The following is a 26,432-nucleotide window of genomic DNA, read 5'->3' on the forward strand; positions in this document are numbered from 1 at the left end:
CTGGAGTCTATCTGCATTTTCACCTTCTACCATACAATAACACCCCACATGCCTGTATTACTGATTCCCATTTCTTCAAGGTTTGTGACCCCTTATATCCAATCAGGAGGTGAACCGTGGGGCCAGTTGACGTGGCTTGCACGATTTCAAGTACTTCTGATCATCGTTGTTGAACACAGCTGTTGGTTTCATTCTTAATCATCAGGGTGTAACTTACTGTCCAAAAATGGCCTAAAAATGAAGGTTTATCAGGCACAGAAGGCAAAAAAATAAGGAATACTTATGAACAAAATAAAGTGACATTAAAATGGACCCTAACTTTAGGATCTACAGGTTGAAAAACTGGATGAACAGATGGATCCCATGTTTCTTTGAAAGGTGTCAACAGCCACAAATAACCCCATGGAGTCACTCAGTGAATACAGGAGGAGAGTTTAATGTTTCACCTCTCATTGGGTGGTTTTGAAAATGACCCAGCAGATGTCTGATGTCATCTGTGTGCCACTGATGTTCAAGAACATGCAGACAACAGGAGCCAATTAACATTACCATAACCTCCCTTACATTATTATCTCAAGGCATAACGTGAGCTACCACAGCTGACACACAACTGTATTAATCAATAACACCTGATGCCCCCAACTCTCTTGGTTCACTGACCCAATGTCTTACTTGTGTTTCTGAATGGATGAGTAGTAATTTTCTCAAAACTAAATAAGGAGAAATTAGAAATCTTAGTGATTAGAAAAATTGCATATAATGAGGGTATTAGAAATAAACTTGATCAATTAGGATTAAAAGTCAAGACAGAGGTAAAGAATTTAGGGGTAATTATTGACTCTGACCTGAATTTTAAATCGCATATTAATCAGTTCACTAGGACAGCATTTATTCACTTAAGAAATATAGCAAAAGTTAGACCTCTTATAACATTGCAAGATGCTGAGAAATTAGTTCACACTTTTCAAGTTCAAAGTTTATTGTCATGTGCACAGTAAGGAAACATGTTTCCCTGTACAATGAAATTCTTTCTTTGCTGTCCACACCAAATGCCAAAACCAAAGTATAAAGATAAACATAAATAATAAGTAGCAGATAGATAATAAGTAATAGAGGTAGCATAAAGTATTAAAACAGAAGTATAAAAGTGTAATGTGCAGGTAGGTGGGTGATGGACAAGTCAAATACAGTTGTGTGAGGTGTTTTCATTCAGCTAGATTACTTTAATGCACTCCTCTCAGGACCACCCAAAAAAGACATCAATCGATTGCAACGAGTGCAGAATACAGCTGCTAGAATCTTAACTAGGAAAAGAAAATCCGAGCACATTTCTCCAGTTTTGATGTCAATACACTGGTTACCTGTGTCATTTAGAATTGACTTTAAAATACTGCTTATGGTTTACAAAGCCTTAAATAATCTCACTTCATTTTATATTTCAGAATGCCTCTCATCTTATATTCCAAATCATAACCTTAGATCTTCAAATGAGTGTCTGCTTAGAATTCCAAGAGCTAAACTTAAAAGAAGTGGTGAGGCAGCCTTCTGCTGTTATGTACCTAAAATCTGGAATAGCTTACCAGTAGAAATTCGCCAGGCTAATACAGTGAAGCACTTTAAAAAAACTGCTGAAAACACATTACTTTAACATGGCATTCTCATAGCTTCATTTTAGTTTAAACCTGATACTCTGTATATGCATTCAATTATCATTATCATTCATGGTGGCTCCAAAATCCGTACTAACCCCTAATTTCTCTTCTGTTCTTTTTCCGGTTTTCTGTGGCAGCTGATCAAAGCACTGTGATGTCCCTACATTGACGGATTAAAGACCAGAAGTCCACATGACCACCATCATCAAATTCTTCTATGTGAAGCCTGTAAACCATGAGGACTTACTGAGATCACTGATGTTGGTTAGAATGCCCAGTAGGAGCTGGGTGGTCTCATGGCCTTGGAACCCCTGCAGATTGTTATTTTTTTTCTCCAGACCTCTGGAGTTTTTGTTTCTTCTGTCCTCCCTGGCCACCGGACCATACTTTATTCTTTGTTAATCAGTATTGCCTAATTTTATTTTTGTATTTTTTTCTTAATCTTGTAAAGACCTTTGAGCTACATCATTTGTATGAAAACATGCTATAGAAATAAATGGTGTTGTTGTTAGGACTGCAGCTTGTGCAAAACAACAATGGAGAATTCCAAGCCTCTGGTTGATAGTCAACAGGGCTGACCACACTTTTATCAAGTCAAATTCTCGTGATGCAGCTCCTCCATTAGTTTCTTCAAAGTATTAATAGAAAGTGATGATGATGAAGGTCTCTTGATGCCACACCAGCAGGATGTCATTTGAGGTCCCCATGTCGAGGAGAGTTTTGGTCACACTGAGAAGGCAGTGAAGTGACGACGACAGCCTACTCGGTAAGGGTGAGCAGGCTGAGACAACAGACATGAATTTGGACGCACTATGTGAGTGACCTCCTACCATCATCTGACATTTTACAGTAGCAGCTTTTTCCACTGCAGGGACCAAGGCTTGGCAAGATATAATCAGCTCTCATGAACTAAACCTATATGGGATGCCAGACCAGATCATGACTCATTCACACCTGGACTAACCAACCATCACATTTGTTTGACCTACGGTTAAAGGCCCAGCAGTTGATTTCTGGCCAAACAAACAGCTGATTCACCTATCGTTGAAGCACAAGGCCAGCAACATGACTTAAAGATGGGGACCTCCCTGCTGGTCACTAGCAGTTAAGTGTCACTCCACCACCCATATCAAATGATGCAGGTGTCCAAATTGATTAAGGGTTTGTTTGTGTGCTCCAGCTGGGATCCTAAATCAAGCTTGTCAGCTTCATACCCTTTGGGGCAACACGAAAACAAACCAGAAGTCTGGGTCGACATCTAAAACAAAATGGAGCCGTACCAGCCTCTGGGTCCAACCTGCAAGGACTGGGCCAATAAACAAGCGCCTCACTGCCATGAATCAAGTTCAAATACACCTTAGGTTGGCTTGCCAAGTGCTATGGAGGAAGATTAGGAAAAAGAAGAAAGTGAAGAAAGTTCAGGTAAAGGAAACTTCCAGCTTACGAAGGAAAGGCTGCAGTGGCTCAGTAAATATTTTGATCTTGACCCAAACATCATGTCAGCACCCTGATTGCTGGATCTTAAAGAGAAGGGAGGAACCCCATGGGGACAAAGGGGTTAAGTGGACCTTGTGCTTTTTTAACCATTTATTATTCACTCATAGTGCATAGCCTGTGGATGGGTTGCACACCAACCCCAGTGTGCACTTTCCAATTCATTTAAACCCAATTGGAGCTTACCAGACTACCTTGTCCATCTTTCCATGGAAGCACAACACAACCCCCATCTACCATCATATGGCCACGGGTCTGTTAAAGCAGGCCTCAGGGGTGTGTGTAGCGCCCTTAACCCAGACAGTTTGGCACACACATGCCGTCACCCACCTCTTCACGTGCCTGTACTATGAGGTTGCGGCCTAGAGACTGTCCTGGATCAGCAGCACCACTGTTTTGTAAAGTTGACTTTCCTATCCACAATGCTTTACTACAAATCACAATAGCTCAAACAGAATGGTCTCGACTTTAATTCTCAAAAAAAAAAATACAGAAACAAAGTTAAACAGAAATCAGAAATAAAAGTGAGAGCTTTTAAAATCTTCATTAGTTCAGATGAATGCGGCTAAGAGGCTAAACCATTAAAAGTGGGCACAAGTTTAATAACAGAGCAAACTGTGAGATGAAACACACACACACACAGTTGCAGTCTGGCTGTAATGGCACAGGAGATTTTACTCTTCAACTGTCAGTTCCTGGCCACTTCCCCAGGTCCTCACAAGATTCTCGATCCCCTGACACATCCAAGGTGGTTGATGTCGCCCATGGCCTTTTCATTTGTTTCAGGGAGTCACTACTCACCCTCACACACACTTTGCCCGTCTTCCTCTCTCTGCACTTCTATGGTTTGGGTGGTTCATTTAGTGATACATTACGACTTTGCATGGCTAGAATGAACAAATGACTTGATGAACACATACACACAAACAAACACACACACACCCTGAAAGAAAGTCGAAGAGCTCACCATGTATTCAGAGAACCTAATGACTGAAATGCAGGGATTGCTGATCCAGGAAAACACAAAAAACACTTGATAGCAGAAACAGGAACAGGAATCAAACAACCAGGGGGATACAAAGGCTATCGGCAACTCAACAAAGTCACACATTGTAAAATGTGGCCACCTGAACATGCCAAGTTTCAATCCGTCGAAAATCCACATCAGTCCGGTTAATGACAAGACTTGCAGCCGTCACTTCAAGTGCAACGTCTTCATTCTCGAGGCTTTTCTGGCACACACCAGAAATATGAGCAGTACTTTTGAAATACATTATTTGCATTAAAAAAAAAAAAAAAAAGATTTAAAGGTAACATTTTCATCACCAACTAGATGAATGCCCGAGCTGTTAATACTGCAGCCTTCTCCTCTTCCTGGACTGAAGCTCTTCAAAAAATCTGTGGATGTCTTCTGTGGTCACTACCTAAGGAAAGAAGAGAAAGAGGACCGTAGCTGGGACATATAATACAAGCAACTATCACATGAAAAGAGAAGAGCACAAAAGTAAAAAGAAGTGGGCACACAGACGGGACCAGGAAGCATGAAGCACAACAAATGTCAAGTCAGGCCCAAAAAAAAAAAAAATCTAACTTCTGAAAATGTTTATGTTCAAATTACATTATTGACAAGAGTCACTTGGAAATTAATAGTCCATTTCCTTTCTTGTTCCACATCTTAGAATGCCCAACTTAAACAACTGCCAAATTGGCTGGCCTGCAGACAAAGCCTCAATCATGCTACTGTGAGCATTGCTGGACGCTCATCCGGCAAGGATAGGAAACCGTGGATTAATCGACACAGTAGGAGCGTTCAGACAGCGTCACAGCTTGTAGTTTTGTGAAAGCTGAATGTCACCATGGGACCAAACCTTACTGCTTCGACATGATCAGGACTTCTCAACTATCAAGAGGCAGGCAGTGCATAGTGTGGCATGGTGGTGCAGCACAGCAAAGCTGCTGGAGGAAAAGAGGGTTTTGGAGTTATCCTTTTGGTACCGGTACAGAGGTCTGAAAGATGGTATTGATACCAAAGCCGAAATTTTAATATTGATCCAACACTCAAGCCTACATACAAACATACACATATGGAAACAAAAAGAATGGGCCAATGAGCCATCACAACCAAGTGCAACAAGATTGATTTTTCTGTAAAAAGCTGCCTACACGCTTACCCCAAGACTTCAGTGTATAAGGAAATTGAAGGTATAAGCTATGCCATAATAAGGGGTTTCATCTATTAGTTTAATTTTTGCTAATTTCCTGACCATTGATTTGCTGTTAAAACAATGGTAAAATAAAGTCTGAATTACATTAAGCTGTCCTAATTTGGGGTTTTCTTAAGAAATGTAACTCTTTGCTTCATAATGTAGAAGTACATAATAAACAATTTAGAGTTATGTCAAAAATGCAAAATATTAAAATGGATGCCTTAACTTTGAACATTAATGTCTAAACATTCTGGATTGTAATAGAAATTTGTCAGTTTTCACCATTTGATAGAGGTACACTAAAGGATCAAAAATAACCTCATATTCGTAATCACAGCCATTGAAATAGTTAAAAATGACACCCCACATGCTTTTTGCTTGAAATTTGTCATCTATAACCTTCTGGTAGTGGCCCTTAGAGGGCTAGGTCCACCAGTAAGAAATTAAACATCAAAAATACAATCATAGTCATGATCAGCAACCTCAAAATAGCATAAAATGGCAAGACATCAAAAATATCCAAGTCTGGCATAACTAGACATCAAGATGAGTCAAACGGCTTGTCATATGAGGGGTTTTTTTTTGTACCAGTGAATCAGCCACTTCAAAGAGTTCAGAAGTAACTATTTTGTAACTATTTATAAACACAAAGTATAATACAGTATTTGTGTGGGTGTACATTACTTATGTGAAAAGAGCTTGCTAGTATAGGCTCCAGCTGCCCTGCCCTAGATAAACAGGTTTGGAAGATGGATGAATACATCACTGTTCTAACCTTCTCCAAGGCAGGGTTACTGAGGCATATCCCACAAGCCATTAGGCAGAAAACACAACCAGAAGTACAATTCTAAACATGGACAATGTGATCAAGATTTTCATTAAAGTAGACAGAAACAACAGTTTAATTTAAAGACAATGTGGCATGTTCTCGGTGAAAAAGTTCAAGGTACATCAGTATTCATTTGTAAAAGAGGGAAAAAAAAGTGAGAGCCAAGTCCATGCTGAAAGTAAGTCTGTTAGCTGTCTTAACAGACTTGGAAGGAGTCAGTTCTAGCCCTGGAGGTACTTGAATTATTTTCCATTCCAATTTAACTGATGCTTTAATGTTGAAAATTCTACCTTCAAAAGAAGAATCAAAGGAGAACAAACAGGGCAGAACTATTATAAGCAGTACTTCAACATTTCTTTTTCAAAATGTTTTTTTTTCAAAATGTTAATTTTTCTTATAAAAAAAATGTTGGGCAATGCGACACAGTTGTAGTTTTGATTTATAAAATGCCTTAATGCTATTCTTGGTTACCTTCTTTAAACCACAGCTACTTCCTAATGCAGACCACTGTTATATTTGTTCTTGTTTCACCTACAGTATTTCTGTGTGCCTCTGAAAATACAGTTTCTGAAATCAGGGACACTACTTTTTAATAAAGATCTCATTCCACACTCCAGACTAAGAAAGACTTGCTTGGCCAGTCCTGATTACCTGACACAGCTCATCTCTCCACGCGTGTCCCAAGTCTGGAGTTAATCTCCTTCCAATGTGCCAAATCCTGTAATACTTACATAGCAGATTGGGGGGCTCAGTCCTCCAAACCACCGTACCCAATGCCACTAAACCCACAGCATAAACAGCAGACCCAATCCAATGGCCATCCTTGACTATCAAATGCTGCATATCACATTATGTTGTGCCCTGCAGTATTTAATTGGGCTATGTGCATGCACCATTTACTTCTTTTAGTCATTCATGTCAGCATCATGGAGTGCTTTGCAAGCACTACTCTGTGCAAATTGAGTGTTAACTGTGACCATTTTAAAAACAAATACAACTGTTACCTTTCCCTCATCTGCAAACCTCTTCAGAAAATCCTTCAGCTCAGCTTTCAAATCATTATATTCTGGAAGGAAAGAAAGGTAATGAATTAAAGCCAATTTATGAAGCTATGGCCTTCCTCCTATTTACAGTCTTTTTTTGTAAAAGTGTAAAAATTACCAGCTGCCTGTTAAATTACCAAATGCAGGAATTAAACACCAGTTCTGCATGATATTCAGTTAACACTGAGGAAGTCATACCAGAATCTTTCTGTTCTATACCAATACCAGTGACATTTTATAATGCTTGAAACCTTTCTGTATCATAGCAAAAACAGAAAAACAATGGTGATTATGAATCTCTGTTAACAAATTACATTAATAGGGAGATGTGCCTTGTCCTTTGAAGCAATGAAACACTAAATAAATTTTATTTTGGTAATTAACAAATGGAACAATTTGTGTCATCCCAAGCGTAGACATATCAAATGGTCACTTGCTTCAAGTCACCTGTTGTCGGCACTGCAAGTCCTCCTTCATCCCACAGTCCTGCATGTGTAAACTGTGGATGGATGCAAGGTCTCCCTCCTTTGTAACCCTGAACTGCATAAACTGGTTTGAAAACTAACAATTGTGCTCATTTCAGTCAGAGAATGAATGCAACGTCTCTGTTCATATATTGGGATGGGGCAGGACACTATTAACAGTGATTAATCTCGTTATGGTTTCATCCTCTCTTAACAAATGTGTTGACAATACAAGTGATTACACCTCATCTGATTAGTTACATTATTTTGTTCTAAGAGCATGCATAAATATGTTTTTGAACTACGGTAAATCAACAATTAGGTAGTTAAAGCAAAAAAGGCCAGTACTCCAGAAAGGTGAGCAGTAAACCAAATTGAAATTGGCAACTTGAGCAAACCTTCAACCCACACTCTGTCAAGGTATGGCATTAGCAAAACCACATCTGTCGGTGTTCTGGATGGTCTGGCAGGCAGGGAAGGATAATAAATGTGGGATGAATCCCCAGAACTAACTGTTTTAGGGATAATATGATAAAGTAAGCACATTGCTGAAAAGTGCATGACCCTCGATACAACCCATCATTCACCAGACCGTTGCAGGCGTCTATGGCCCTTACAGTGTGTATGTCTATATGATGCACTTGTAGAGGTGTTCCGGACTCGAGTCACCTGGGGAAGTTCTTTATGTGCAGTGACAGGAGCTCTGGAAAGCATTTGTGATTACAGAAGTTCTTCAGGTCTGAGGACCCTGAAGTAGTTCAAGCAGGGCTTTCCTGTCTAGAAACCCATGAGCTTGGAGTTGAGAGAGAAATCAAAGCTAAGGCCTTGACATGAGGGAGGAGAGTATAAACATACTTTACAGTTCTCAATGTGGGAAAGCAGCCAAGCCAGCCCATTGGTCAGTTAAGAAATTTTAATTGTATTAATAAGGCTCAATGAAATAGACAAACACACACACACCTATTACAGCATTGCTAAAAAAATAAAATATGGCAAATACCTGTAGAAGTGCAAAACTGAAATGACTTATACCATGGTAAAACTTGAACACTTAACAAACCAATGAGAAATCATAAAAATGCTCACCATGTATCATTTCCAGCTGTTGAAATCTGTCCATACTGCTCAGTGCAGCCAGAAGAGGATCTCGGTTTTCCTGGTCATTCTCCTGAATGATTTTGCCTTTGTTCTCGTAAGCTAATACAGTATCGGACTCATCAACCAGAAATGGGACTTCCAGATCAGCATAGAACTTCTAAAAGATAAAACAGAATAAGCACTGATTAGTTTGGCCCAAACATCATGAACATAGCACTTATTTAACTACTGATTTATTAGAAATCACTTTCAGAGTTGACCTTATTCAACAAGAGCTGCCATTTGTTTAAAACAAGTTGTACTTTTTACTCAATCTGCTCAACCTGCTGTGTTAGATGGTCTATTCTGTGTTGTATTTTCTTCCATTTCCAGAATCATGCAAGTTAAAATTTGGAGAAAATGAACAAAGACAATAAAATCAGAACACAAGCACTATAGTTAACCTAATTTGTCAGGCTGAAACAAGGGTCCCTTACCTGTTTCCAGGCCTAAACCTATAACTTGAATATTCAAGTACAGGATAGTGCAGCACTGGTTTGCTCAGCTGCCTGATCAAGTTCTGGGTTTAAACACCAGCCAGCTCAAGGAGTGGAGTTTCTGTTTCTTCTTTTCATGTCTGTCTGGGTGAATGTCACAGTAACCTGACCTCTCCAAGCAGGTGTAGGTGTGTACACACTAAATATGTGATGTTCAGTGAAATTGACATAAAGGATGGACAAGAATCCAAACTGGGAGGCCATAATGGAAGGACTGCATAGTTGGAGACAAGATGGTCGGGACACTTTGCAACCTGGTTGGGATAGAAGAACAGTGGGCGGAGTGCATAGCGGATGACCTCTCCAGGGATCTGAAGTATGACTTCGTGTGCATAAAGGATGATGGGAGGAGTACTGACCTCGGACGGTCTGGCTGGAGCTGTTTGGAGGCAGCCAAGACAGGGGTCAGGTGATGAAGACCATTGCTGCTGAATCATTGGTGAGCCAGGTAGACGAAAAGGTGGTGGGCTGGGATCATCCTTTACTATAAGGAACACCAAGGATTCAATGACTGTATTTTTAACCTCTGGTTTTAATATATATATTTATTATAACTTTTTATTCACCACAGACACATTCATTTTATTGGATAATTTATTATGGATATGGAAGCAATGCACTTTGGCCACTGTTTTGGACTTGTTTTTATTAAAAGCACGTTTGCACTTTTTTACCATTCCCTTGCTTAGTGTATCCTCATTTGACCAGCTCATCTCGATTACGATACTGATGGTATCAGGTCTGAGAGGCTCCCAGAAAGAAAGGGGAACTGGACTTGACCTGCACATTTTCATTCAGTTCAGGGCTTTTTGCAATCTTATGCTCAGTCTTGTTGGGATGGATGAGGAGCTTAAATAAAGAATGGATGGACAGATGGGGAAAATGAGACCATGGGATTAAATATTCTCCTATTGATCTGACTGTCAGTACAGGATTCAGAGGAAAAAAGCAAAAAAAAAAAAAAACAAATCCAGCAGCTTATCACTCAGTTAGGAAAAGAGAAATTTGACTGCAGTGCATCTACTGCACTATTCATCAGCTTAACAAAGAAGCACTCACCACTGGAGGATAAAGATAAAACATGGCATGGAAGCACTCTTGTAACATGCAGTACTTGCCTCGATTTTAACTTCAGACAAAAAGGGGGACCTTGTTACGATCTTGGCAATAAAATTTATATTGGTGTATATAAACCAGGTCATGAGCTCTCACCCTCTGGTGGACACTTTAATCAAAAGAAAGTGATGCATGATTTCAACTGCTAAGCAATTTCGTAGTTTTTTTTTTTTTTTATATATATAAAAAAAAATGCATACTTTATTGAAAGTGAATCGAGATACTGATGTTACTTGGATGACGAAAACACCCGCACTGAATTTCTCAGTGAACACTCAAATGTGCCGACCCCATGTTAAACTACCTAACTGGACACCTTAGGCATGACTTCTCTATCTCTGGCTCAGGACAACGCACACCGCAGATATACTTGATGCATGCAGAATAAGTGCTTTGCAGATTTTGACTGTCATACACCAAAAAGTAACTTCATTTTGTTTATGCCACCTGTACAGATTTTTTAAAAACCTATTTACGTTTAACATTGTTGTGTTTACAGTGTTCTCCTAAATGACAGTTAAGTGAAAAAGAAAGTACACCCTCTTTCAATTCTAAAGTTTTATGCATCAGGACATAAAAAGCATCTGGTCATTCGCAGGTCTTAAAATTAGGTAAATAAGAAATCAGATGAACAACAACACATGATATATTCGTGTCATTAATTATTTAACAAAAATAAGCTTGAAGCAGTGTGTGAAAAATTAAGTACACTCTTACTTCTTCCATAGGAATTAAGAGAGTAAGTAGCAGTCAGGTGCTGCTGATCAACTGCACTTGATTAACTGAAAAGAGGTGTGACCACCTCTATAAAAGCAGACATTTTGGCAGTTTACTGGTCTGGAGCATTTAGGTATGTGTTTAAACAATGCCAAGCAGGAAAGACATCAGTAGTGATCTCTGAGAAGCAACTGTTGCTTCCCATCAATCTGGGGAAGGTTATTAGACCATTTCCAAACAATATGAATGCCATCATTCTGCAATGAGAAAGATTATTCACAAGTGGGAAACATTCAAGACAGTTGCCAATCTTCCTAGGAGTGGATGTCCCAGCAAATTCACCCCAAGGTCAGAGTCTGCAGTGATCAGAGAAACTGCAAAAATCCAAGAGTTACATCTCAGACTTCAGAGGCCTCAGTTAGCATGTTATATGATAAAGTTCATGACAACTACAATTAGAAAAAGACTGAACAAGTATTTATGGTTGCATGGATTGCCAGGAGAAAGCCTCTTCTCTCCCTATAGAACATGACAGCATGACTTAGGTCTGCAAAGTTGCATCTGAACAAACTACAAGACTTCTGGAACACTGTCCTTTGGACAGACAAGGCCAAAGTGGAGATAATGCACAGCACCACGTTTAGCGAAAACCAAACACAGCATATCAGCACAAACACCTGATACCAACTGTCAAGCATGGTGGTGGAGGGATGATGATTTAGGCTAGTTTTGTAGCCACAGGACCTGGGCACCTTGCAGTCACTGAGTCAACCATGAACTCCCCTGTGTGCCAAAGTATTCTAGAGTCAAATGTGAGGCTTTATGTCTGACAGCTAAAACCTGACCAAAATTGGCAACATGACAATGATCCCAAGCACACCACCAAATCTACAACAGAATGGCAGAAAAAGAAAAGAACCAAGGTGTGGCCCAGGCAAAGTCTAGATCTCAACCAGATTGAAATACTGTGGCAGGACCTTAAGAGAGCTGTACATAAACTAATGCCCACAAACATCAATGAACTAAAGGAATGCTGTAAAGAAGAGTGGGACAAAACTTCTCCACAACTATGTGAAAGACTAATGAAGTCATACAGGAAAACGATTACTACAAGTTTTTGCTGCTAAAGGTATTGAATCATGGGGTGTACTTAGTTTTGCACCCATGGCGTCTCAATTTTGGTTTCATTCTTGTTAAATAATGACAAGGTGGAATCTGTTGTTTGTTATTTTACCCCCGAGGTTAGATTTAAATCATTTTAGAACCTGGTAAGGACCAGATGTTGTTTTTTTATTGTGTCCTGATACATAAAAACATAGAACTTTTTCTTTTTCACATGACTGTAAAGTGTTCTAGAGAAGAACTATTAATTATTTAACATTTTCATGCAAAAGCATGTGAAAGGCAGCAAACCTTGCAGTTGTGACAAGTGCACAGATTGGAACGCCATGATTGTGGCCAGTAAACGGCCGAGCTCTTTGATGAAAATCCGCCTTCTTTCATCTTCTGTAGTTTGCAGCTGTTGCTGTTACACCCGGCATCATCGTTCACACTCAGTTTTCTTTTACAGTTGCTGTCTCCATTAGTTGTAACCTGTGGACAGAACACAGACCTCATGGATTCAGATTTCTGTTAATTAATGTTAATCTTTTGTACTGCTGTGTAATTATAAAATCATTAGGTTTTATTTTTTAAGACCACTTCAGTCCCTGTCCTGAGACACTGCTAACTGCTGCATGCTTGCAACAATTTCATGCAAAATGTTCAGCTGGGATCTTCCATGGGACTCCTACAATAGCAAAACTACCATCAGAATGCCTGAAGAGAACCCAAGGTTAAATAAACATGGCTGCATCACTAAGTGATATGAGACTGATGACATGACAGGAAGGCCTTTGGAACCATGCAAATAAATACACATAATAAAGTCAGTCAATCACAGCATGTGATCTGCACTCAATGGAGAATATCAATGTACAGAATATAACACGAGTCCTTGAAATGATGCCTAATAGCCTCTTTAACTCTTACCTGAGACAGGTTAATGTTAACTCAGTACATTCACATATGCTGAGAGAACCCAACTAATTTCCAGACCAATTACAGTCATATCCACCAGTCACAATTGTTCTTGTCTACTTTGTCAGTGATTTTACAGAAGATTCTCAAATGTCAAATGATTAATGTGAGATGCACACAAAACAATGGGTGAAAAAACAAACAGGAAAGGATCAAAGACATTTTCTATGACTTCTTTAATTGTCCCAGAAACAAAGCAGTAGTTGGCTCATAAACTGTGGGTTATCAGGCTTGTGTGAAATGGGAACCATAAAAGGGATATCTTATGCTTCCCAAAGTGACTAAGCACTAAGCTCTTTCTCAACTAGAAAAAGAAATAACCTCACCTCCTTCTGGGACTCTGTGCTGGTGGAGGCCTCTTCCTGGGCTTCTTCAGTCACTTTGGTTCTGGCCTGCTCTGTCTCATCTTGGCCACCTATGCCCTCTTTAAGTAGAGTTGATGATACTGAAAACAAACAGATGATAAAAAAAATATATATATCTATATATAATAAACTCCCCTAAACCCCTCACCCTTGTGCAATAGGTTCAATGTCCCTAAAAAAAGCTTTCATAGCAGTCTCTTATATATTCAGCAGATGCCTTAAATCAACTTTTAAGAACAAAATATTTTGCGACTATTCCCAATTGGCAAGATAGAAACTGGGCTTTTGGTGTGTAACTTGCAATGCTTTAGCCCAAAGTCCAAACTACCTTGTCTAAAAAAAATAACCAAAATAAAAACCTTTGGAGACCAACCTACCTGCCATGTGTGCTGCATAATACCAGAGGAAGGGACATTTGTTCATACATGACACACAAGTCATTTCCTGGAGCTCTGTGCATTCTGCTGAAATGGCACCAAGATGCTGCAAAACAAAATCATGCACAACAGTTTACCACGTTTTAATTTTAGATAAAAGCTTGGAAAACAGCAGGAGGATATACAAGTCATAGTACCCTGCCATGGAACCAGTCTTCACAAACAACACACTGGATCATTTCATCTGAAACCTGAAACATGGGAATAAAATAAAATAAATACAAACAAATCGGGTAAATCTAAACAAGTCCAAAAAGACACTTTATCACAGCCCACTGAACGTCAAAACTGAACATGTCAGGATTAAACATCTCCAAGAAAAAATAAGGGCCCGTTCTGGGCTATCTAATAGGGCCCGCACAGCAAAGTTGGTAATCTAAGGGGAGGCCATAAGCTCATCAAATGTTACACATTTGTGGCCTTCATAAATGAAAAAGGGCCATCCAAATGTAAGAAGGCAAATGCCTAAAATTTCAAAAATTGCTTTTGCAGAAGCAGGCCTTGGGTCCTGTGTAATTTACACCAGGTCACTGCACAACCATCTTTTGCATTGTTTATTGAATTGTATATTGTTTAGTTCAATATTTTCAACTCCCTGCACATTCACACACATAAAGTCACCACTTAAGATGATGTGTCTACTGTTATTTCATTTTTGTTTCAATTTGTCAAACAAAATACATTTAAAACACATGTAGTAGTATTCACTCATATGAGGAGTCTTACCTCATCCTCTGGATCTGGGTAAGGCCTCTTGCAGGTGCAGTATAATCCAAAAAAGTTCTGATTATATTTATTATTTACATTCACTTTATCTTTATCCTTCCAAAAAAATAAAAAATAATAAAAAGGCAGGCTGATTAGAAAACAATTTCAGTAAGTTTACCAAATAGCTGATCATAAGATCAAATATCTTATAACACACTGTGTGCACACATTATACAGTACAGTATATGAATTAACATTTACAAATATATTTTGCATACAATACTGCATACATGGTGTATTACATTTTGTTTGTGTATGTCTTTCATTGGAATTTTATTACAAGAGACACATAACTAAGAATTTCACTTTACTGAGGACACTGCCAATAAACTGGAAGATGACAAGTCTAAGACAGCCGTTTTCAAATCTTTGTCATTGTTAGGGGAAGCATTCAGATTTATTAAAACTGTGACCCTCTTTTTTCACAATACAGTGACATGCCTTGAACCTAAGATGTGGCATATCATACAGTCTGCCATCTTTATTACTGTGGTAGAGTAGATATTTGGATAACATACAACCTTAAACCACCAACACAAAACAAAAAAGACAGAATAAAGTTTATCAAGTGTAAAGATGACCCAAAATCTAAAAATCAAAGGATTGTCTTTTTCCACATTTACTATAAACATGTTGATGTGCAGTCCTAGAAGTGGTACACAGCACCCAAAGTTACTTCAGTGGGGTTGTTTCGATGTCCTTCATTCCAAGCCAGTGTTTTTGGTTTTTAAAATCCTGCTTGCCTGGGAAACTGAACTTTTCTGAGAATAACACTGCGGTGGAAGCCTGCACCTCCTGTTCACTGGTTGTATAAGACCACCTGTTGCGCTCCGGAGTGAATGACTTGAGTTTAAGATGCTTGTTTCATGTGGTTGATCTCTTGCTGTGGTTTGTGCACTTTTGTTTGTTTTTATTCATTTATATTTCGATTTTTGTTTTGCTTTCTCTCTATTCATTCTGATGTAAATGTTCACATCTACAATGTTACTACAGATTTGATCAAGTAGCATAACATTTCATTTTTTTGAGTTTTATACATAAAGGTCAGAATTACCGTTTTATGTAAAATTTAAGTTTAAATTCGAGTTAACAAAAAAAAAAAATATATATATATACATATACATATACATAGTGATAGACGACCGGGGACCTTGTCCCACTGGGATGCCTGGAAAACAGAAGAACCCGGAGAGGGGCAGTATTTTCCCTGGGATGCAAGAGGGCAGCCAATCTCCGCCACACTGGGGAGTGCCAGTGGAAGCTTATCGGAAGGCACCTGGAGCACATCCGGGTGATTATAAAAAGGGCAGCCTCCCTCTGTTCGATGGCTGGAGTCGGGTGGAAGAGAACACAGCTCGGAGGAGAGGAGGTGGCGAAGAGAGGCATTGTTGAGGGCCTGGACTGAGGGTGATTGGTGCATGTTGACCATTGTAAATAAATGTGTGCTGGGTGACAAAACAATGTCTGCCTGTGTCCTACCTACCTACATAGGTATACACAGGTTCCACTCGGACAGAAAGAAGCCCCTTAGGGATGTAACATGTTTGGTCACAAAAGAGCGATTTCCATCAACATTCTGAATAACTGGTGTGTGCAAGAAATGACAGAGGGGAATTATAGCAGGCTTTTCCAGATGACAAGTTAACATCAAGACAATAAGTCAGTGCTTCAAACGTCTCACTTAGGACAGGTGGGAAGACCATGTGCCCCGAGTCATGATGTGGATGGAGGAAGGAAATCATTGGGCACTGCTGTTTACATAATGAGTGCAAGGCACTTAAATAATACTAAAGATCTGAGGTTCAGGAATACCAGGGTGCTAATGAGTCCAGGCGCAGCACAGCATTCAAGATGATGAACTGAAGTGATTCAAGGTGTGGGTCCATCAGTGCTTCGAACACTTTGACCGCAAAGTATAGGTAAGACTTTAATTCAAGAATAAAAGTGATAAAAATGTGAGGGCTGAAGGTGAACTTGATAGGACTGCTGTTCTAGTGATATTAGCAAGAGAGCAAGGTGGTGAGTGAGCCCAATAGACACACAGTAAGTGGGTAAACCGCACTATGCTATTTTCTTTTTACTCCACACCAACCCATAAACCTTCCCCTCATTATTTTGTATAAAGCTGGTCTGAAATGTTTCTGTTCTCTACTATGGAGAACAAAGTTTGAGGTTTCTGTTACAAGAAACACAAAAATACTCACAGGAAACAACTTGCATTCAAATCCATTGAATTTGCTGTTACCACAATCACAACGAAAGTTCCTGAAAGAAAGAAAAATAAAATAAACCATTAGTAGATCATGAGAATGTAATGAGGTTAAAGACCAAAGGAGATGAGTAGAAAGTCCCATCCCAAATGAATGCAGTAGCCGTTCCTTTATATAAAGTCAATGTGACACAGTGAGTCATTTGGAAATGACCAAAAAAAAAAATAAATAAAAAATTATATATACTACTGGTCAAAAGACTGGCAGTGGTTAAACACAAAAAAACGTTTAGCTTAACAAAACCTGAAAAGTAAGGTAACTTTCATAGTTCTACAAGAAAGCCTTCTTTGGGAAATGAGTAATGCATTAATAACTTTCCCCCGACAATGGAAGTTAATGAATCTTTAAAAGTAGATGCAAGCAATTCCTACAGGTATCCCAAATTGTGTGTATTCCTTACAAACACCTTAGAAAAGCAGTGTGTGAACAAACTATGTGCCACCCACAAACCTTATTTCGACAATATCACACTTCATATTGTTATGAATTTTGTGAAGAAAAAAAAAAAAAAAAGGCATAATCAAAGGAAGGCAGACGGGCTATAATAACACTCACAAGTGCAGGTCTTTCCTTTAGAGAAATTGCAAAGAAAGCCAAGGTGTCCACAAGTCCAGTGTCCCATACCATCAAAAAACAACATGGACACTGGAGGAAATTCTGACAGGAACAGGTCTGGGAGATCCAAAGCCACAACAGAACCAGGAGACATGTTTCTGAGAGTTAACAGCTTGGGTGAGAAGGGCCTCACAGGATAACAGCCTTGCAGTTGATTTACAGCAGTGCTAAAATTTGGATTTCTGTATTGATACCAGCTTTCGGACCTCAGTAGCCACACCAAAACTTTCAAATCCAAATCAAATAACAGATTAACCCCAACATTTTCCCATCCTACTCCAGCTTGCCTGATCCATTACCCAATTTCGCCAAACTACGTACCTGCTTCCCACTTGGAACTTTGGAATCATTGGATGGAAAGATTCTGTCACTGGAATGGAGTGCATGGCTAGTTGGCCTAGGTCTCCATGACTCTGACTGCATCTGACTTATATTTGACTTCCTCTCTTACAATTGACCATGGATTTCTTCACTCAAATACTTTATCTTCAAGGATGCTGTGAACATTGTTTGTGGTTTTCCTCTTCTCCATTGTCAACTGGTTCAACAATTTATAAAATATATGGAAACCAACAATGTCTGTCCATTAATTGTTTTCTGTGTATTATAAGAAATATGTCTTTATATGTAATAATTCTGTATTTAGTAATTTGCACAATCTATATTTGCTTTTTACCTGAGAAGCTGCCACAGCGCTCTGTGCCTGCACAAATTCAAATTGAATTCAACATTCACATATTCCTCTAAATGAGAGCTACCCCAACATCTACTAAACCAAATTCTTTCTACAGAGCAAAAATGCAAAGTCATTTGTTAAAAACCCCATTTGAATTTTAAAATTGCATTGAAAGAATAGGCCATGCTATGCCTGGATGGCTGATGTGCGCAGCCCTGTATTTGAGGCATACCTTTACATCATCTTGACTGATCTCTGTGCCTGATGTTACATCCTCATTGAATTATCAGTCTTAAATAAAGTCTAAATATTAAAGGTCTTCCCTTTTCTCTCTGGTAACGGGCCCTGAAACATGGCACCACAGCACCTTCTCATGTCCTGTGCTATACGACTACGTAGTGGCCTTGTATATGTATTCTACTGCACAGTAACAGGACATGTTTATATTAGTGTAATTTCTCTATTTTCAATCATTTTGTTCAAATGCTTTCCCATATTGTTCCTTTGGGAGCAGCCGTTGTGAAGTGCCGAGATCTTTTATTAATATACATGAGGCAAAACAAAAATTCAAAAAGAAGTTGAATTCATAATTATAACAACAAATCAATAGACACAAATAATACTCAAAAATGAAGCAACTAAACAAAGTATGAGTAGAGGATTTCCTTTTGCCTTTTAATACACTGAAGGTTTTTAGGTAAACTTTTTTTTTTTTTGTTTTAAACACAGAAACAGTCAACAATATTCCTGCATGCAGTTTTGATGGTTCCCTAATGCCAGAGTATACATTGGACCATCAGCTTACAAACAGTAGGTCAATTATGCCTGCCTGCTAACAGTCACGGGGCTGGAGTATGAGAATGTGTTTGATTATCAGATGCAAGTGAGGTCCTCATTGAACTTTGTGGTAGTGGGCGCACCAACATTGTCCTAACTACAGAGTCCAGTGAGTGACACAACGACTCGTGCATGCTAAGCACAATACAAGACACAATTACAACCCATAAACCTAATGTAAACGGACACAGCAGTGTTTTCTTGATCTGAGAGCACCTGCGATGGTGCGAGCCAGCCTCTTGCTCCCTCTTGAACCCGATACCATCAGTACCGTAACCGAGATGAGTGTGGCTGATGGGGTCAAAACAAACATGAAGCAAGGGGATGGTGTAAAAGTAAATGAGTGCTTTTATTAAAAAACAAGTGTTCAAAAAGGGCAGTGCTCCCATATCAATAATAAATAATCCATAAAAAGTTCCATGGAGATTAAAATCAAAAGAATTAAATCCACTAAAAACGAGTTTAAAACAGCTGGCTGGAAACGGTCTTTACTAAGAAGCCTGGTGCTTTCTTTCTCACTGGCGGCTCCTCTGCTTATCCCATACGGACCATGCGGTTGAGGAGTCGCCCTGCTGACACACGCAGCTGACCTTCTGCAAGTCCAGGTCCCTGCTGTCCCATGGCTACGGCATGGCTCCCTCTCTGGACCTAGGCTTGGGACCCCAACGCCCATGGCGCTCACGTTGGAGGTCTCCTCCCAAGCCTCCCTGACCCCCGCTGCCTGCCCAGTTTTTTACGGCGAGTCGCTCCCCTTAGTGCATATCACTCTGGCTCCTTGAGTTACTCAGCCAGAATGATCACGCCTTCAGTCCCCTGAGCCTCAGCCTCTCGCACCACTCAAGGGGTTCTCTTAACCCAGCTGTCTGCCTTCTCTCCCTCGAGCCTGCTCCCTTCCTTTAGCTCACTCAAACTGGCTCATTCCACTTCCTGCCTTGTCTCTTTCACCTCCATCTTTTCTTGTTGTCCTTTCTTGATTCCCTTCTACTCATGCTTCCCCTTTTAAAATAGGGAAGTGGTACAGCCACAGACCTCACTTTACCACAGCACCCCTCTATAAAACAGGCTGACTAATCTGCACAGAATTTTTCCATTGCTGTAGGACACGGAAATGACAACTTGCCAGAAAGCCAATTGTTTTATTTGCAACTGCCAGAGGTGCTCCTGACACTGCAAAATGATTATGTGATAAAGAAATTTAGGGGAAATTTGTGAGAGGGTGTCAAAGAGCAAAGGTACTTGAGCACCAAGGGTAATCTTTTGGTGTAAATTGCCGTTAAAAATTGCTCACACAACTGGTATGGTAGAAAACATATTTTGAAAAACAAATATTTTTTATTATATAATTGTAACAATCTTATAACAATAAATTGATACTATAGAACAAGCTGTATCACTTTCAGTCTCAGTTTTCATCATTTTCTATCATCTATCACATTAACCTAATGCCAAAACTGCACAGTTTGTAGTGCCAGAAACAACGCACAAGAACACTTCACATGATGTTCATCACCCTTGAATCAGTCACCCCACATCTCTCCTTCCCTGTGGGGCTCTCACTTCTGCCATCAAGTGCTCAAACTCTTTTAGGTGCATTGCAACCTGCTCCAGGGACAGTGACAGGTGGGGACTTTAATTAGAGCAGTACACCTGTCACATCATAACACAGATGTCCCAAGGTGAGGTCATTGAAGTAAGAAATTTCCTGTGCAGCAGAAGGGAAAATGTTCTCTTTGCTGGCATGTACTGCCTGGCACACACTACGTGTCTACAGTTTTTGTGTGGAACCCATGCTAAATTACAACTGAAATCCTATCTGTGTCCTTCTTTAAACCTACCAAAAAAACAAAACTGACCTGTAACTTAGAAAAAAAAACTGAAACTTGTGCAAGTAGCAGGACAGTTCAAAAGGATAGCAGAATATACGTACATATTTTAATATAGCGAAGGCCAGCTGGGTTACAATGGCAGACAGGAATAGAGGCCTTTTAAAAAATGCCTCTGATGTGATGGAGTGCAAGATTCAGAGAGTATAGTAATGTAATGCAGCATACTTTAACATTACTGTAGATTATCCAATTACTGTAATTCCCTCTTCATCAGGCTCCCTGTAAAATCTATACAAAAGCTACAGTACATCCAGACCTCTGCAGCCAGAGTCCTCACCCACACAAAGCGTTCTGCTCACATCAGCCCGGTTCTCTCCCAACTTCACTGGTTACCATATCCACCCAGGATTAAATTCAAGATTCTGCTTCTCACCTTCAAAGACCTACATAACCTTTCCCCCCCTCTACCTCACTCAGCTCTTAGCTCTGTACACTCCTTGTCGCTCTCTCAGGTCCTCGAGCAGTAATCTCCACGCACCAGCCCTCCACCCTGGGATGCAGATCCTTCAGTGTTATGGGCCCTCAACTCTGGAACTCTCTTCCTCAGTCTCTCTGAGATTGCTCCTCTTTTCCCACCTTTAAATATCAACTCAAAACTTTCCTCTTTTACGAACTTGTGTCTTCTGCGTACATTTTTTTTTTTTAGCTTTGTATGTAAAGCGACCTTGAGTTTGTGAAAGGCGCTCTATAAATTCAACTTATTATTATTATTATTATTAGTTATGCGCAAGCTATTATTCAGGTCTCCACGGTTTTGACGATAGATTGGTGGGCTGTTATACCAGCCTTTCGGGTATATACCATTATGTGACTGGCCCAAAATCTGGCCTGCTAGGTTCAAAGTGTTAACCAGCAACAGTCTCAAGGTATAGTATGGATTCAACAAACAGAAGTAACCACAGGGAATAGAGAAAAATACTGAATCTTACACAAAGAGGAGTAGAAAGAACCATTAAGAACAACCTTTTAAAAAGTAAAAGCTTATGTTAAATAGGAATGGGAAAGTACTACGCAGCCCTGTCAACATAGCAGCCGTTTCAAGTACCTTTACAGTATCATCCTGTGATGGCACTCTAGACTACTAATCAAACACTGACATTGACCTTCCCTTGGCATCAGCTAAACGTAAAGTAACAACTTCCTTACGTCTGTAGACACTTTATTTCTTCATTTTATTGTTACTGTCTGCCTGACAGTTCTGTAAAGCATTTAATAATGAAGTTCACTTTCAGCTTAAATCTTAACCCCGTGCCAGTGCTACTCCATTGTACCATAGATTGCTCCATTAAGCATTAGGTATTTTTGGGTACACTGTATTAATCCCTCAATGGAATTTGCATGACCTCTGGAGGACAGAGTGTAGGGTCAGCCATACTAAAGGGTCCCTGGAGCAATTTTCAGGTTAAGAGCATTACTCATGGGCCCAACGGAATAGGATCCCTTCAGGCAGTAATGGGATTTGAAGTCTGCGACACGCAGTGCTGCTTACCTTTTGGTGTACAGCTCAAATAGGTCATGGCCCTCATGACATTTGTAACTGCAGGCAAGACATATTCCGGCTGGCTCACTGCCCTTGGGTGTGCAGGTGTTGCAGGCATACAGCGCTTGTCTTTTAACGTAGCCCTAATTGCAAGAAGAAAAAAAACAGAGTTACAGGTCCAGTGGATTCAAACAGCAGCCATAGCTTATTAAAAGCTTCAAACCAATCCTCGATATGTACATCATTTCTAGGCATGTAGTTATCCATTCAGGCAGTTTTTAAAATGAGCAACAGGGCACAAACATACAGATGGTATGCAGAGGTGCACACACATCCACCAAACTCAGAAGGCAGAGGTATATTTGTTATGAGAAAAGGAACTGGATGGCAGACACAGAAAGGAAATACAGTGGGTACAGAAAGTATTCAGACCCCCTTCAATTTTTCACTCTTTGTTATATTGCAGCCATTTGCTAAAATCATTTAAATTAATTTTTTCCCTCATTAATGTACACATAGCACACCATATTGACAGACAAAAAAAAGAATTTTTGAAATTGTTGCAGATTTATTAAAAAAGAAAAACTGAAATATCACATGGTCCTAAGTATTCAGACCCTTTGCTCAGTATTTAGTAGAAGCACCCTTTTGAGCTAATACAGCCATGAGTCTTCTTGGGAAAGATGCAACAAGTTTTTCACACCTGGAATTGGGGATCCTCTGCCATTCCTCCTTGCAGATCCTCTCCAGTTCTGTCAGGTTGGATGGTAAACGTTGGTGGACAGCCATATTTAGGTCTCTCCAGAGATGCTCAATTGGGTTTAAGTCAGGGCTCTGGCTGGGCCACTCAAGAACAGTCACAGAGTTGTTGTGAAGCCACTCCTTCGTTATTTTAGCTGTGTGCTTAGGGTCATTGTCTTGTTGGAAGGTAAACCTTCGGCCCAGTCTGAGGTCCTTAGCACTCTGGAGAAGGTTTTGTCCAGGATATCCCTGTACTTGGCGCATTCATCTTTCCCTCGATTGCAACCAGTCGTCCTGTCCCTGCAGCTGAAAAACACCCCCACAGCATGATGCTGCCACCGCCATGCTTCACTGTGGGGACTGTATTGGACAAGTGATGAGCAGTGCCTGGTTGTCTCCACACACAGAACCTTTTGGCCTTAATTCTAAGCGAAATAACGAAGGAGTAGCTTCACAATAACTCTGTGACTGTTCTTGAATGGCCCAGCCAGAGCCCTGACTTAAACCCAATTGAGCATCTCTGGAGAGACCTAAAAATGGCTGTCCACCAACGTTTACCATCCAACCTGACAGAACTGGAGAGGATCTGCAAGGAGATCTTTCCCAAGAAGACTCATGGCTGTATTAGCTCAAAAGGGTGCTTCTACTAAATACTGAGCAAAGGGTCTGAATACTTAGGACCATGTGATATTTCAGTTTTTCTTTTTTAATAAATCTGCAACAATTTCAAATTCTTTTTTTTTGTCTGTCAATATGGGGTGCTGTGTGTACATTAATGAGGGAAAAAAATAATTCAAATGATTTTAGCAAATGGCTGCAATATAACAAAGAGTGAAAAATTGAAGGGGGTCTGAATACTTTCCGTACCCACTGTATGAGAGGTTGTCATCGATGAAACTGTGTGAGAAGGATGTAACAGAGGGCAGCCAGTTTTATTAATATGAGTGGGAAAGACACATTTTAGGTGACACCACAACAGTCAAGAGAGATCAAACTAAGGATAAATACAGCTGAAGATAGATAGATAGATAGATAGATAGATAGATAGATAGATAGATAGATAGATAGATAGATAGATAGATAGATAGATAGATAGATAGATAGATAGATAGATAGATAGATGGATGGGTAAGGCTGATGGACAAGCAAAGCCTGAAAAAGATTTTTGGGTTAGGATGACACAAGGCTGTTATCCAACAGTCCACTAAAAAGGTCAAAAACTCCTTACAAACACATCAACAACGTACATTCACAAATGATATGGCAAAAAATGACCAGACAGAGGAAGCTAATGCAGTTGTTGCCAAAGAGCAGAGCAGGTAAGTGCACAAACTGACTAGACAGCACATCCTTGGGGAACTGGAGCCCAAATCACTGAAACAGATGCAAAATTCTACTCAATCCAAACAGTGAAAACTCCACTTACAAAAACAGCAGACATCAGGAGACATGTTAAATTTTATGGCAGTACCACAAATAAGACACCTGTGGAGCTGAACATGAAACATGAGAGTGGCACATCACAAGATTAAATATACGGTTGCAGCATCACTGGTAGCTCTTATTTCTGTGGCACAAAAACATAATAAATATTTCTGATCTCCAATCTCACAACCTAATAAACATTTAAAATTAGGCACCTCACTGTGATTGGAACTTCTTCCTTTTTTAATTTTTCCCTGAAGGCAAACATCCAACAGTAATGGGCGGCATAGCCGCCTTACATTAAGGCATCCTAGGTTCTCCCCGTGTCTGCATGGTTTTCCTCCCACAGTCCAAAGATGTGCCACTTAGGTGGACTGGAGGCACTAAACTTTGCCAGTTTGTGTTTGCCCTGTGATGGACTGGTGCCCCCCATCCAGTGGTTGTTCCTGCCTTGTACCATATGCTTGCTGGGATTGGCTCCAGCCTCCCCATGACCCCTACTCAGGATTGAGTTAGCTAGACAGATGGTATGGTATCTAACAGTAATAAAGCCTACAATTTTATATTGTCCTGCAATGGACTGGCACCCTGTCCTGGGTTTGATCCCCACTTTGCGTCTTATGCTGGCCCCCGTGACTCTGTTCAGGTCTGACTGCCATACTATATGGCATTTTGTAAAATGAATACAGCGCAGTACTTCATGATATCTTAGAATAATAGTTGATGCCACCCAAAAAAGGGCACAACATTCAAATACTTTAACTTTGTGCCATTCCAGTTTTCTTTAACAGGCTTTTTAGACGAGCCTTGAAATAAAGCCATCACTTCACCTGAGCCATACTGGTGTCAATTCATGAAAATTTCAAAAGGATTAAAGGCACAGGCTTGGGGACTCTTTTCGGGTATTGTCTGGAATGCAGTTGCTTGCGCTAACAAATGACAAGCCTATCTACAGGTTCGCACAACCACGACTGACGTCCAGAAAACTCTAACCCTTTACCTCCGGATACGAGCATTTCTCTGGGTCGCTGCCCCCTAGCACAGCGCACGCCTCGTCCTCCAAAGCTTCATCTTCCTCCAGAACATCAACCAGGGACAGAACAGCCTCATCTCCGTCGTTTGCCGCCATCCTTATAAGTGAGCCTGGAAAGAGGAGGAAAAAAAGCGCAACAATATGTGTTATTAGTTCCGGGGCAGACTGTAACGCGGGAGGAGATGGGCGGGATTTCTAAGTGGCGCTGCGCTGTGATGTGCGGAAGGGAGGACGTAAACTCGCGTTTTTTGGCCAGACATCACTTCTGCATCTTTGCCCTTTATTTATCAACGTGTAAGCTCAAAGTACTGTGATAAAACCCAGCAGCGAGGACTGACCTCGTACGAGATGACTTTTTGGCAGCGTGTGGATCAACAAACAACAGTGTGATTAGATGGAGTGTTTAGACGCTGTGATGCCCCAGCGCCATTTACTGTGTCTGATGTAAGACAGATGGGGGCGTGGCCCGTCCGTTACTGACAAATGGGCGCGATAATATGCTAATGAGTACAGGCTACGGAAGGCTCAAGTAGACATGTGTGGGCGCCCCATGCTTGGCACTGACAAATGGGCGTGGCTATATACTAATAACTCAAGTCCACAGAACGCTTAACTAGGACTTTGGGTGGCGAAACCTTCTCCGCTCTAAAAAGGTGATTCGTCC

At 40.2% G+C, this 26,432-nt stretch overlaps 1 protein-coding gene across 1 annotated transcript; it reads right to left on the reverse strand.

Moving 5' to 3' along the window:
• Positions 1–3,727: 3,727 nt before the first annotated feature.
• Positions 3,728–26,176, reverse strand: ubr7 (ubiquitin protein ligase E3 component n-recognin 7). The gene is made up of 12 exons (XM_039741454.1): positions 26,107–26,176; positions 25,736–25,878; positions 22,579–22,712; positions 17,010–17,070; positions 14,764–14,859; positions 14,175–14,228; positions 13,978–14,083; positions 13,562–13,680; positions 12,570–12,749; positions 8,776–8,944; positions 7,187–7,248; positions 3,728–4,570 (listed from the first exon to the last, which is right to left on the reverse strand). The coding sequence occupies exons 2-12, from the start codon at positions 25,862–25,864 to the stop codon at positions 4,496–4,498; spliced, it is 1,185 nt and encodes a 394-aa protein (XP_039597388.1). The 5' UTR covers positions 25,865–25,878; positions 26,107–26,176; the 3' UTR covers positions 3,728–4,495.
• Between the last annotated feature and the right edge of the window lie 256 nt (positions 26,177–26,432).

This window comes from Polypterus senegalus, chromosome 18, assembly GCF_016835505.1.
Source record: "Polypterus senegalus isolate Bchr_013 chromosome 18, ASM1683550v1, whole genome shotgun sequence".
NCBI lineage: Eukaryota > Metazoa > Chordata > Cladistia > Polypteriformes > Polypteridae > Polypterus > Polypterus senegalus.